General features: G+C 40.7%; 1 protein-coding gene across 1 annotated transcript in view; it reads left to right on the top strand.

Annotated features, from left to right (window-relative positions):
• hsd17b12b (hydroxysteroid (17-beta) dehydrogenase 12b) overlaps nucleotides 1-14,155 on the top strand; it is a 30,207-nt gene extending 16,052 nt beyond the window's left edge. The window contains exons 6-11 of the mRNA XM_022206111.2: nucleotides 756-800; nucleotides 3,221-3,255; nucleotides 6,474-6,555; nucleotides 8,423-8,488; nucleotides 8,600-8,749; nucleotides 12,980-14,155. Coding sequence (XP_022061803.1) covers nucleotides 756-800; nucleotides 3,221-3,255; nucleotides 6,474-6,555; nucleotides 8,423-8,488; nucleotides 8,600-8,749; nucleotides 12,980-13,087 — 486 coding nt within the window. The 3' untranslated portion in view covers nucleotides 13,088-14,155. The remainder of the gene's footprint in view (nucleotides 1-755; nucleotides 801-3,220; nucleotides 3,256-6,473; nucleotides 6,556-8,422; nucleotides 8,489-8,599; nucleotides 8,750-12,979) is intronic.
• The last annotated feature ends 786 nt before the right edge of the window (nucleotides 14,156-14,941 follow it).

Here is a 14,941-nt window from a genome sequence, read left to right as displayed (position 1 = left end):
TTTTCTTTATAAATCAGATTATAACGGTCTTTCCTAAAAATATCTGTGCTGCAGCAACTTACAAATAAAGAAGTAAAGCAAGATAAATATGCCCTTGAATGCATATAAAATAAGAAAGTAACAATCCATTAAGATGCAGCATTTAGATGATTACCAGTTCTGTGCTGTATTCACATTTTCAGCTTTGAGTTTCACACTGCAATGCAATTACAACTCCCAAAATGTCCACCTGTTCCTGAGAGTGCAAATGCAGATGTTGGGTCAGCTGTGGGGAGATGTATCTTGTATTTCTTATGAAGGGTAGCTATGACTTGCTGGATAAAATGTGGATGAGAGAGAACTTTGTCACGAACCTCAATTACGTTCTGTTTCATGCCCGCATTCTCCACCAATAGCTGCAAATCCTCTGCTATAAAAACACTGAGGGTGTTTGTTATCCCTTTGTTAACAAAAGGCTGCGTAAATTTTAGGGCTGGACCCGGATATCCCGAATATCCGAATATTCTTTCGCTATGGCACTGTCCGGATATTAATTTTGGTATCCGAATATTCGCCCCCCACCCACCCACCCCAAAGCTCCGGTTGGTCTGTGTTCGCTAAAACGACAAGATGGAAACCCAGAGTTTCAAACTGAATTTCACATGTCAATCAGCTGTATTCATTCAATACATAAACATGTACTATTACGCCCCTATCATTCAAGTAGATGCACAAAGGCAAAAGCTGTAGTGACGCTTCTGTTCTTCTTGTTGCAGTTCATCGACACCATGGTCAACGTCAACATAACGTCAGTGTGCCAGGTGAGTGTTGCTGCTTTAATTTAATGAGAAAAAATGTAACTTCTTCAAACGCCAGTGTGAATTAGAAACATACATCTTGATTGCATGAATTTTTTCCACTTTCAAGGTGATACTTAGCGGAGCCACATTGAGCAGTAATTAAAATCCGTGAGGAAAGATCTGCTGAGGACTTCATTTTCTACCTGTTGTCCTTTAAAGAGTACAAATGAGTACACAATGCCAAACTGGAGGTGTTGTTAAGGTGTTTGAGGTTGTTGTTGTACGATCGCCTGGCAGAGATGATCTTAAAGAGTCTTTAAAATGGTCATATTTGCTAAAAAGTTGTTTTAGTCTCTCCAAATATGCTGCAGCAGGTTCTGTACAATTTGCACCGTATTTATATTTAGGGTCCGATCACCAAATAGTGCAAGGAATTATCATTCATCTCTGGACAGAACAAGGGCATTTTTGAGGGCCTAAAAATGTTTAAAATCTAATGAAAATTCACACACACTAGAACTGGCGAAAAATTTGATATTTTCTGTCAAAATGGCTCCATAGTGCCCCCTGCACATTACTATGGGTACTGCGTTTCACCTACATGCATATGCAGCATGTCAGGACGCACAAAAACGTCAGTGGTGACCATATCCTAAACCCAACAGGAAGTCTGCCATGTTCCGTTGACTGTCAGATTTTGGCTGTCATTTCCAAGAGCGAACTCCTCCTAGGGGCTAACTCCAGTTCATCTCAAATTTTTCCAGTACATAAAGCAGGCCTTAGTGATAACATTTATTAAAATATTCTGCAACAGTTAAAGTGCGTGGTGGTCGCAGCCTGTGAAACATTAACTGCTGTGTAAATGCTTCGGTCTGCCTCAGACTTTACATATTTGATCAGAGTCCTGCCCTGATCACATCCATATGATGAAATACAGTCACTGTGACACCTACTGGCAGCAAGAAATTTCATGTTTTTGCTCTTTGATGTGCTGCTGTTAGCCCATATTCACCTGAAATGTGGTGACATAAGCCTAAAGATTTTGATGATGATTCGTACAGAAAATGGCGTGTCTGTAGCCTAGCCGCGCTAGACAACCCACGGCAACAAATTTAATTCTCTGCCAGGGTGGGTCTAGTTACCCTCCATAAGGCTCGAGGCTGGATTCTCCTAAAATTGGCCGGACCAATCACCATGAAGTGTAGAGTCAGAAGGCGGGCGTAACTAAGTGACGACAGAGGCGCGACGATTCTGACAGAAACAACCGGAAACAATAAACAGTTATCTTTTGACTCGGCATTGGCCACAGCCCTTAAAGATTTGAAGCTAAAATTCAACTTGAAAGATAAACAAAGGACGGCACTGAAGTGTTTCGTTGAGAAGAAAGACGTATTTGGACTTATGCCGACGGGATATGGCAAATCCTTAATATACCAGTTGGCTCCGCTGGTTGGGAAGCTAATGGGACTTAGCCACAATCCGGCGCTCTAGGAACTACGTCAGCCTATTCGTTGCACTGATTGGTTGTATACCTACCCAATTGCTGCAGAGTGATTTGAAAGACAACCTTTTAGCCCGGCTCCCTCCCTGTCGAGCGGCCCTAGACCCTTGTGCCTTCAGAACATGGGTCTGTCGCGGCTAGGCTAGCGTGTCTGTGGCAGCGCGATGAATTTCGATGTCTCGACATGACTACTGAAGTGTTTATATCTCAGCTGCACACGGTCCAATCTGCCCCAAACTTCATCTGCTAGACACTAGTAACAGCCTGAAGACATCAAAAATGTAATCATAATCATAGCGCCACCTATTGGTAACAGGAAGTTTAGGCATTACATTTGCACACACCCCCAAACTTTGTCGTATCATTTGTATTTGTGTTCTTTAAACGTACTTTTATTTGTCTTTTTTGTACACTGAGAGAGAGAAAGTGCATTTGTAGAGATATTGACAACGGCTTTGACTAAATGGTGGCTCAGTCCCAGGACACATTATGGACTAAGACGTGTCACGCTGAGGTTTCTGGACCGATTTTGTTTAATTAACTTCATCCGAGTCGATTTGAACGTCTAAGCGAGCTGAGGATAGTCCCACAGACAAACACTCCTCACCTACACCCACCCGACAGTGACATAAAGCGTCGTAAGTCACCTCCGCCGCCGTTCCCCGTGTTCAGCAGTTCCCTGAGCAGCAGCTAAAGTCCACCCACTCTCTTACCACTTAATTTATGTTATTCAATATTTCTTTAAAGGGCTCCCTCCGCTATCATCGTTATTTCCTCTCTCTCTCTGTCTCGCCTCCGTCACCACCTCCGCACACGCCACCCACACGCGTGCACGTTCAGAAACTCCACACACGATCCACCAACAGTTGCCTTTTTTATCCGTCTGCATTGCTCACTTGTCACCTTCTGTCTCTGACACTTTTTCTTTTTTTTTTTCCAGATGACACGTCTTGTTTTACCTCGAATGGTGGAGAGGTAAGCTGATGTGTTAACACACGACTGATGATTAACAGCAGAATATTTGTAGGGACCTATAAGAATGTACCTAATAATAATGTACCTATAAGAGGCTCATTAATATGCCACGAACTGGAATAAAACAACTCCGCACATACTTATCAATGCTCTGAAGAACGCTGGGAGTCGTGTTTTGTGCGTAAACGCTCTTTTTTTGGGAGCAGCACCTAAAATTCATCACATAGCTTCATTAATATGCTTCTGTTTTGGCAGTGGCGCTTATGGAACGGGCTGTCGAGTTTACCAAGCAGCTGGTTTGCCAGAGAAATATTTAATTTCATTCAAGGTGAACGGACGTCTGAAATTTTTCATGTATTGCAAGATTTTTGAGATCGTTGCTGGTGGATTGAAGTTCTAATCCCAGTTTGGTCAAACGTACAAAAGCTACAGTTGTCTAAGTTTGTTGAAGACGGATTATAAATGTGAATATGTCGGGGAATAATTTGTCTGAGAGCAGCAGATCACCTCGTGTCCGGATAAGATGTCGTATGTTTCCGCCGCGTATTAAAGCTGGAAGATGCAGAGGTGTGATTGAAGATGAAAGATCTGTGAACTGAATGAGACGGAAACGTAGCTCATTTCATTTCACGTGATTTATGATGTTCCAGATGTAGATCTGATTAGAATTGAGGATGTAAATTGAACACCTCTTTGTTTGCACTTCGTCTGAAGATGTTTTTAAAGCGTTGAACAGTAAGATGTAACGGTGATGGATGCAGTCCTCCCTCATTCTTTACGTCTTATTGATTCACGCAGTAGTTGTGTCTGAACTGAATCAAATGTACAGTGTTCTGTGGTATTGTTTTGCTCCTGTTGGAACGTTCAGGTTTAAATTCTCTAAGGCACACATAACAGCTCAGACGCATTAGAAACTGAAGATGGCTACCTTTATGACTATTACTGCTTTTAGTGGTTGTGCTAATGAGTAAAATAGTATGAAAACTATGAATGATTAAACATAGAATTGAAACATGATAAATCAACACAAGTAAATGATTTCCTCCACTACACAAGTTGTCCCTAATATTCGTGTTAATTAGGGAAATTTAAACTTAAACCGCTACGTATTCCTGGACAGTTGTTAGCACATTGCTAATTCCTTGTAGCATCAGATTTATTAATCATATTTTTGTATTTTATCTTTTATTACTCTTGTAGAGTGCTTTGTTTTGGAAATTTTTGTGCTTCCTAGTTTGATTGGTGTTTTATTTTTTTCTTTTAGAATTCCTTTGTGCCTAGACACTGTCTGTTTGTGCACAAATGGCAAATCTTGAAACTCAAAATTTAAATACTGTTTAAGACCGTACAGCATTTTTTTAAACTTGTAGTTTGATTTGGACAATGTACTTTTTAAATAATGCTGTTTTGGCTTGACTTAAATGAACACAAATTTAGACTTTGTGTCTTGTTCTTGTGGGACTTTGTTTACATCCATCCATCCTCTATACACCGCTTTGTCCTCACTAGGGTCGCGGGAGTCTATCCCAGCTGACTCGGGTGAAGGCAGGGGACACCCTGGACAGGTCACCAGTCTGTCACAGGGCTACATATACAGACACACAATCACACTCGCATTCACACCTACGGACAATTTAGAGTAACCAATTAACCTCAGCATATTTTTGGACTGTGGGAGGAAGCCGGAGTACCCGGAGAAAAACCCACGCATGCTCAGGGAGAACATGCAAACTCCATGCAGAAAGATCCCAGGCCCACCCCGGGATTTGAACCGGGGATCTTCTTGCTGCAAAGCAAAAGTGCTAACCACTACACCACTGAGCAGCCCCTACTTTGTTTACATATTTGTTAAATTTTCATCGCTGAATGTGTCCCGAGAGGTGTTCTACAAAGTAAGATTAACGTGTTAACGAGCTATGCTGAGCTTAAAGTCAGATTTTATTATTTATGTCACAAAGGTGGCTCTTCTTCTAACCTGTGGGATCATCTGATGATGCACAGCCAACCTGCTGTGGACGAGCTTCTGTTTTGAGTTTGGGATTTAAATCAGCACTGTTTCACAAATTCTTTACCCGATAGTCTGTATGAGTGATACAGATTCTCTACTGTGCAGTTATAGCAGCACTAAGTGTATGCACGGCATCGCTGCATGCATTTATTTAGCGATCCAGAAGTGCATAAATACGTTTGGCCCTTTTTACTCTGCTGGTACTGCAGCTGATGGAACACAGATTAGAATATTGATTATTCTGTTAGTATGTATCGCAACAAAACTGAAGCGATTTCCACGTGTCCTTAATATGGAACACTATCAGACCTGAATACGCTGCTTTAGCATCATGTTTAAATGTAGAAAATAGATTTTCGAAGCTTTATTTTGCAGCTCTTGCATTAGAAACAAGCAGCTGCATATTGAGAGTCACTAGATATATTAAAATGAGCAGCATTGCTTTCCTGCCTTATATGCAGTAGCATCACTTTTTACTGTAATATTTCCCTAAATTCTGCACAGATTGCCATGATAACAACCTACTGCTCTTGGCTCAAAGAGGCGACATGTCATCGGTCCATTTTGTGCAGAAGAAAAGTCAAATGAGGTCTCAAAGGGCTTTTTTTCTTGGAGCTCACACAGAATCTAATGAAGAAAACCTGGTTACAAAGAAAGCTGACAACCACCCATCATCTCCGATTGGAGTTTAGGTTTAGTCGAGCCACTTAACGCAAAGAAATCCTGCCGTTGTTGAGCTGTGTTTGTAGTTGAGCCCTGTGGGACTGTGAACTCTGATGTTAATGTGTTGTTGTTAGAGGCTGGTGGGTTACAGACTCGTATGCAGGTTGTTGTGGCGACTAACGTGGCTGAAATATTCCAGGAGAGATGATGACGCGATAATAAAACTGACTTTTTCTCAAAATAGCATCCATCTTCTTGAGATAAAACGCTGTGTGAAGGCACCACAGGCCAGAGCAGAGAATATCATGGGATTGTAAACATTTAGGTCTTGATGTTACTGTATCTTTGATCTTATCAGTATCTACCAGCTCCACTTTGATGTACAACGAGAGCAGATTTGGCTCAGCGAGCAAGTACACATCGTCTTTTATCATCCAAGGATTGATTTCAGGCTGTTTGTTGCACATCCCCCCTCTTTTCTCCCATAATTTCAGCTTCTTTTTTGGTGTATAAGAGCGTTTTTTTGTACTTATTTTCCCGTTTCCAGGAAGAAGGGGGCCATCCTGAACATCTCCTCAGCCAGTGGGATGTACCCCGTTCCCCTCCTCACCGTCTATTCTGCCTCCAAGGTAAAGCCTCCACATGGTTCAAGACCTTCCATTGAGTGTTTCCTGCTTTTATGCCTCAGTTTATCATTTATATATTACAACTTCCAGATCAGAGTGTCTACAAAGGAACATAACATTTAGTCACAGCTATGTGGTAAAGGATATAATATTTTACTTTAAAAAAACAGCAAAAACAAGACAAAATATTACAGAAGTGAGACACAAAATGACAGAAGTGAGACAAAACAACAAAAGCGGGTAACAAAATGACAAAAATGAGACAAACGACATGAAACAAAGCAAAAAAGAGCGAAAAAGTTGACAAAGTTACAAAGCGAGAAGGAAATGGACAAACGACACAAAAAATCAAACAAATGACAAAAACGAGACAAAAAATTACAAAAACGCAAAAAACGACAGAGGAGACAAAAAATGACAAAAGCGTGAAGCAAAAAGATGAAACGACACACAAAACAATAAATTAAGTGAAACACAAAATGACAAAAAGACACAAAACTAAAACGAGATTAAAAGGAAACACAAAAGGACAAAAACGAGAAACAAAATGACTAAAACATGACCCATACGACAGAAATCAGACAAAAAAACCAAGACAAAATATTACAAAAATGAAACACAAAATGGCAAAAGCAAGTAACAAAATGAGACAAACGGCAAAGCAGATAAGTTGACAAAAAAGTTACAAAGCGACAAAGAAATGGATAAACGACACAAAAATCACACAAATGAGACAAAATTACAAAAACATGAAACAAAACAAGACAAAAAATGACAAATATGAAACAAAACGAACAAAACAATGAATAAAGCAAAACGCAAAATGAGAAAAATAAGACAACAAACATAAGCAAGGCAAAAAGGAAGCACAAAACGACAAATGAGAAACGAAACGACAAAAACATGAGACAAACGACAGAAGTCTGACAAAAAAACAAGACAAAATGTTATAAAATGAGACAAAAATGTGAAACAAAACGACAAACACGAGACAAAAAATGACAAATATGAAACAAAACAATACAAAACAATGAATAAAGCAAAACACAAAATGACAAAAATAAGACAAAAAAACATAAGAGACAAATAGGAAACAAAACAACAAAAACATGAAACAAACGACAGAAGTCTGACAAAATGAGACAAAATGACAAAAGAAAAAAGTATTTAACTTTTTAATCAGAACTTGTCATGGTCTAGAAATTATTTTAAATTTATAGTTTTACTTATTTACTGATTGCGGTTAATGTCTTCTCTCTGATTTTTACACTTTACAAACTCGAGCCACACTGGACCCTCTGGAGGGCCGGTTTTGGCCCGTGGGCCGCATGTTTGACACCCCTGATTCAGATGTAGAAATAAACGGAGCGATTATCCTTTCTTCAGAATTTTGCGGCTTTAATTGTGGAGTATAAATAAGCCGGTGACTAACTCGTGTCCTGAGGTAGAGCACCAATTAAAAATGTTTATAGGAGCATGTGGCGTCATAATGTTTTCTAACAGCCTCATGTGTGTGCTAGCTTAAAAAGAAACCAACCTGCTGTTCACAGTTTCAGCTGATTAATTTGCTGGTGTCTTAGTACTGGGCCACGTCTGTCTCCTAAATCCCAGTTTCCGCAGTGCAAGTTTAAATGTGCAATTAAAATCAATCTATGCTGACTCTTTATTTTATGGCCCCGGTTTAATGATAATCTGGCTTTATTACAGCTGCCATTAACGCTGATAAGGACACTGCTGGGGTTTTGCACAATATTGACTGTTTGTTTTTTATTCTGTGGGTTTTAATGGGTTTGTCGGTGTGTGGCGTCGCCCCCTTTTTCTGTACGGAATCGTAGGTTTACTTTTAATGACCTGCCTTTGCTTTCTTTAGGCATTTGTGGACTTTTTTTCTCGAGGGCTGCAAGCTGAATACAAGAGCAAAGGGATCATCATCCAGGTAAATCAAGCCCACGTGTTGGATGCTATGCAAACTTTTGTAGGACTTGAGGTTTAAGGGTCGAATAAATCTCTGAGTGTTGTGCCGACACTGTTTCCTTCTCTTTTCCAGAGCGTTTTGCCGTTTTTTGTTGCCACAAAGCTGAGTAAAATCCGACGAGCCACTCTGGACAAGCCCACTCCAGAGCGCTACGTAGCCGCCGAGCTAAACACCGTGGGGCTGCAGACTCAGACCAACGGCTATCTGCCTCATGCTATAATGGTAAGTCTGCGCTGTAAAGAAAACCAATTCTGTCAAAAAACCGACAGTCTGGCAGCAGTGGTGCCAGAAAAAGTCATTTAAAAAATGGCGGAATACTGTAAAATAAATAAAAAGCTGCAAAAACTCTGTAAAATGTCTGTAAAATAGTATTTTTAACTGCAGTGTAATGGTGCAATTTTACAATCACACTCTGCAAAAGAACGTTTTTGATGTGGAGAATAATTTTCCATTTTTGTCCTCTTTTGTTTGCAATCAGCATGTATATTCATATTTTTTCTGTTATTTTACTACATATTATCTGCAGTTAACCGAGGAAAATCTGTAAAATAACAGCATCTTTAAAACTTTAATACGCATAAGTTTCCTTCAAATGATACCAAATGTACATGAAAGCATAATTTTCTGTTGATTTAAATGCATGTAACACACAGTAATCTTGCAGTTAAACATTGTAAGTCAAGACACTGCTATTAAACTGATTTGTGTAAATAATGTGTAAATAATGCCATTTTTTGTGATTTTACTAACTATTGTTTTTGTTAAAAAAACTAGCTATTTTAGTTAAAACTAATAGTAGTTAATTTTACTGATATTTTTTCTTTATATTGTTTCACAAAATGAGAAAAAATGTGTAAAATTACAGTAAATTATTTCTTTAAAAAAATCAGTTGAAACCGTTAACTTGGATGTTTTAGCGTTTCATAGCGTTAGAGAATGGAATCTGACTGCTCCTCATCATTGTGCTAGAGGAGGAAACACTTCTGGCTTGTTTGTTGATTTGTTTAAACAAATACTGTCATTTTGGGCAGTGTAAAGCCCAGGATGTAGTGGTGGTGCCCCCTTCATTAAAATTGCAAATTCGACACAAAATTCCAATAGAGCCGCCTCATTGCATGGTCAAGATCAATAATAAGTCTTTGTTGTTGGGCCAAAAATGTAGATTTAAAAGTAGTTTTGCTTGAAATTGTGCTAAAAATTGTGTCGCACCACAAGCTAATCCCATTAAAATTCCACCTAGAGGTGAACTGAGCTGCAGCAGATGATTGTTTTCTGGTTGAATCAATCAGTTGTTTGGTCTCTAAGATGGAGAAAATGGTTAAAATGTAGATTAGATCGGTGTTTCCCCAAGTCCTAGATGAGAAATGTGTTGTTTTGACCAAAAATATTTAGTTTTCTGTCGAAGAAACCAGAAACTGTTGACATTTAAAAGAATTCAGACTGTTTTGTGAAGTGACTAGTCAGAAACAGAGGTCCAGATCGGAGGTGGTTGTTGTTTCCCATAGTTGAAGGGATTTGTCAAGTTTCCTTCCAGTGCCTCAGACTAGGGTGTGCAAAAATGAGAGCAAGAAACAAGGAGTCTGAAGTAAGTAAACGCAATGCAATCTTTCCCAATTTGTCGCTCATTCAGCTTTGAGCTTCATTTGAATTTACATTTAGCCTCTGTAGAACGAGATAAAACACATTCCAGGCTGCTGAAGAGCCACAAAACCACAAAAAATAACAAGCACCGTTTCTCTTTGGAGTACAAAAATGCAATATATCTCTGTACTTTTAGTTTATTGCCGGCTGTAAGTGCCCATTCTGTGAGCCACGGAAACCCAAACTGAGGACGTCCGCCGTGTTTTTCCATTTGTATCTCCACTAAACTGACCACTAGCGGTGACTCAAGATCTGCTGAGAGTGCTTCAGCGAGTTGGAGCCTAAAATCCCACTGCAGGCCAAATCCTTCCTCCGCATATTGTCGTCCGTTTTATGTAATCGGCACAGAACAATGGAAATGCACCTTTTTCACTGTTTGGCAGCGTGGATGTCGGTAAAAGACGCGAGGAAGCACAGCTGGAGCGCATAAAAGCACTTTAACAGGACGCTGTAATGGATCCGCTGCAGAATAACACTGAAAAACAAGCGAGTCGTGGTGGGTGTAGGCCTGCCACGGTGATTACATAATCACCTGCTTGTGATTATTTGTGTGACAAATGATCATGAGCTAAAATCTGATGATCGTGACAGTGCTGGGTGTGTCATGGCAACAGGACCGGGGCTGCAGTTTCACTTTATCAGAAAAAAAAAGGGCAAAAATACCCCCACCATCCTCCTACCGGCTCATCTCCATTCGCTGAATTAATGTTGTGTCAACAGTTGCTAAAGCATCTGTCAGAAGGTAAACATCCTCAGAAATAATGGAGTGGGACGCTCCGCTACCTTTCAGTATTGTCTGCATCCTAACGCTGTAATTACTCAGCAGAAGACGGGGGCATCAGAAATGAGATGGGAAACACAAATCTAGTTTCCGATTTTTCAGGAGGTGTCTTCATTTTCGCAGAGGTCACCGAGCGTGGCAGTCATTTTGTCTTCCTCCCCCCTCCTCACCCGCTACTACACGCCGTCTCTGGCAAACTATGTGACCTGAATATATATTGATATGCATCTAAATAACGGCGTCGTCCATTACCGCGTACAGGTGGTCAATAAATCAGAGGCTTTTGTTAATGCTCTGCAGTCCACAGGTTTTTTTTTTCGACATTTTTTTGTGCAGATAACATAAATTCAGCACAGATCTGTCGCTGTATTTCACTAAAACCACAAGCGGCAGACAAGTAGTGTTGCCGTGATTATCTGATAATCCCTCTCACTCGGGTTGTGTGGCACGGCGACGCGCTTTTCACTGTAATAAGCCGCAATTCAGAAGCGGTGTCTAATTTTGACGGCTGCCGAGCTGCAATCTGCTGCATGCTCTGTCAGATTCACTCCAGCTGCTCAGTAATGACGCTAAAAGACATGAAGCTAGACGGATGAGGGGGTCAAGCAGCTGATAAAACGTCCCCCTTTGAATATGCATGCGGGTTTAAATTCAATCAAATGCAGATGTGTTTTAAGTTAATTACGTCGGATCCTGTCGTTGGTCTGCGACGAAAATGTCAGGCGACATAAAAACGAGGCGGTGAAGTTAAACAGATTTGTGTTTTTTATTTATTTAACCGGTCTGACCCAACAAAACCTTAATCAATTTGTCTCTGAGTTTCTAACCGCAGTAAAAAGTGCTGTTTTTAGTGTTTATCATCCTCAACCGTAGCCTGGATTCAAGTTATTGCAGCTACATTGGATGTAATCATATACAGGGAGTCCTCAGTTTACGACTTCCTCGATCTACAGCGTTTGGTCGGAACTGGTGACGTGGAACTAGTTGGTGAGCGGAGCAGAGCAGGCAAATACGTCGTCATCCAGCACTATAAAGCTGCAGGTCCATTATATGCGATTTACTCGCATGTGAACGCGCCACATCTGAAAATCACACGCATGGAGGGGGGTCACTAGCGGGCCACAACATTGTCACATGACTGCATGTTGCATGCTGGTCCAGTTGTGGTGCATTTCCAGCTGAGATCCAGTTTGTTTAACTTTAGTGGGCCGCAGCTCATTTGCATAAAGTGGACTAGACTTCTGACCTGTCCAGGGCGTCCCCTGCCTTCACCGAGTCAGCTGGGATAGACTGCAGCACCCCCCATGACCCTAGTGAGGATAAAGCAGTGTATAGAGGATGGATGGGTGGACTGGACTCCTGCTTCTATCCAGATAACTCAACTGGTTGAGTGGGTGACCCATAAACAGGCCTATAGTCCCCGGTGCAGTGGTCAGTTCCAGCTCATGGCCCTTTGCTGCAGTTGTCCCCCCCATTCTTTGCCCTACTTTCCTGTTTGCCCCTCTACTATCCTCTACAAGCCAACAAAAGCCCCCCAAAAAACAAAATATGTTCACATGAAGCTGCTCCTTTAGTTTAAAAAAAAAAAAAAGACGATTACAAACTCTGAAGTTTCATCTGGGAGGCTGTTAAGTTAAAGCTGAGGCTTTATAGCTAAAGCAGAAAAGATTTTATTACTGTAATTTGAACTGCCCACTAATGCACCATATATAAAAAATAGATTAGCTGAATTTATCCATGGAGCCCAGAGAGACAGAGCATATTTTACAGCCCACTATAAAGAACTATGGGATTGTCTTTGTCGCTTTTGATGGCATTGATGAGGGACTGTTTTAAAAAGAAAAAGTTTTATTGGACCTGTGCAGCTCAGGCCTGATTGGAGGTGTTAAAACGGCACAGTCACTTGGATTTTCCCTTTTGCAGAAGCGTGCCTGCCGCAGTTGTTGCTCCTGTGGGTTGGGAAATTAATAATGAATGCTAATCTGTTATTTGTAAATGCCACCAGCTGACCATGTAATTTCCCTCCGTAGGGTTGGGTGACTACAGCGCTGCTCCCAGCCAAGATCCTCAGCAGCTACGTGATGGGGATGGGTCTGTCCCAGCGCGCTCGCTACCTCAAGAAGCAGAAGCAGGGTTAGACGGCTCGACGTGACACTTTCTGGGCTTATCGTCTCCCTTTCACCCCCTCCCTAGATGATGTGAGGCAGCATCTGGAAACATTGCATGTATTCAAACCCAAAACAGTTAATATTGGACCAAATGAGGCTTCTTATTTAGTAAACAGCTTTAAAAAAAAAAAAACTGAAAAAATGGGAAATATGGAAAGTAACTCCCAAAACTAACCATCTGTCTGCAAATCAAAATTTAAGCCTGCAGGAGACGGGGAGAGGATTTGGACATGTGTTGAGCCTCCTGTGTGGATGAGCTTAAAGCTGTTTAATGAAACACTGGAGGTGCTACTTACTGTTTCTGGAAGCACTTAAACAATGAAATATCAAGATTCATGAGGCAGAAGTGGGATTTTGTCAATGGTTGCTATTGAGATATTAATATCTGACTTGGTTTTTTTTCCTAAACACTTACCTGTCTTTCTTCAAAATCATTCAAGAGCTCTTTTTTTTTTTTGTCTTTTTTTCTTTTTCTAATTGCGGAGCTACTGCTTTCTCATCAGTAGTCATGTGTTGATTAAGGGACCGCTTACCCAAACTACATTTCTTTTTTTGTTGTTGTTTGCAGATGAATAACCAGCACAGAGGGAGAAGTTGTGGTAGAATATTAAAATGTGTCTTTTGTTTACATGCTAAAAGTGATTTCTTACAAATCAGCTTGACGGTGTTTCCTTCATGAATTTTTTTCACTTCTGCTTTTTTTGGATTTACTAACTGTTAAACCAAATGTAAAGATGAGACAAAACTAGACAAATGTGAAATCTCTGATCTCATTTTCTGTGACGCTCTTCCTGAAAAATGACATTTTTTTGGACTTTGTGTGTGTCAGAAATCAGCTTTAAGTTTTCATATGTTGGAGAAGTTTGTAGTTGACGTTTGACTAAAGTGTAGCGTCGAGGGATTGGCTTAGGTTCTAAACTTCGAGCTCCTCTCAGGGGCAGTTTGTTGTTGGCGTGTCATTCTGTTGTACCGACTCTAGGAAGTTTCATTGCACTCGTCCTTCTGGCCGTCATTAAATGTGCTTTTCAAATAACGTGATCCGGCCATCTGTTTGTTCTGATGTCTTACGCTCAGTTTCACCTTTCTTGCCACTTTTGAATCATGTGACTGATTTTTGGAGGGCAAATATGAGCTTATTTTCAACTAAGTTCATTGGAAATCAGGAATACAGGGTGACCCTAAAGGCTGGATGCAGAGGAAATCTTGTAAGGTTTTTTTTGCCTCCACAGATTAAATATGGCTTTGTTGAAAGAAGAAAGAGTTGAACTGATACTTCTCAGTGGACATGAAAGATGGACATATTGAAAGATAGCAGATTAATTTAATGCACTTGGCTTTTCCACAGTAGTGAAGGTGGTAAAAAAAAGTTTAAAGAAACGGCCAGTGTCATGGACAAACCCCACTCTGGATGACCAAAAATGAACTGATCATGGCTAAAATTCATGCTAGCCTCAAAAAAGTCACATCCCTAACGCTATCTTTCGATGGGCGAAAACACAATTCAGCATACAAACCTGACTTTAACACCACTGGGGAAGGTAGAAAACAGACTCACCTGGTTACTCACTTCCAGCAACATCCTCCAGTCACCTCATCATCTCTGGGTTGGAAGCCGACGACTGCTGGACCTGTGGACAGAGAAAAAGAGCAGAAAAAATCTGGACCACAAAACTGGGAACCCCCACACCCTCAGGACTCAATGATAACTGAAAGCCACAACCAACTCCTTATTCACTCCCACACCTTTCACCGATCCACCAACCAGATCAGTAGGCCTGTGCACATGAATAGAAATCCTTAACCCTAACCCAAACCTGTCCCTGA

The sequence above is a fragment of the Acanthochromis polyacanthus genome, chromosome 2, assembly GCF_021347895.1.
Source record: "Acanthochromis polyacanthus isolate Apoly-LR-REF ecotype Palm Island chromosome 2, KAUST_Apoly_ChrSc, whole genome shotgun sequence".
NCBI lineage: Eukaryota > Metazoa > Chordata > Actinopteri > Pomacentridae > Acanthochromis > Acanthochromis polyacanthus.
The sequence above is the reverse complement of the archived record's forward strand: the minus strand, read 5'-3'. Positions and strand labels throughout refer to the sequence as shown.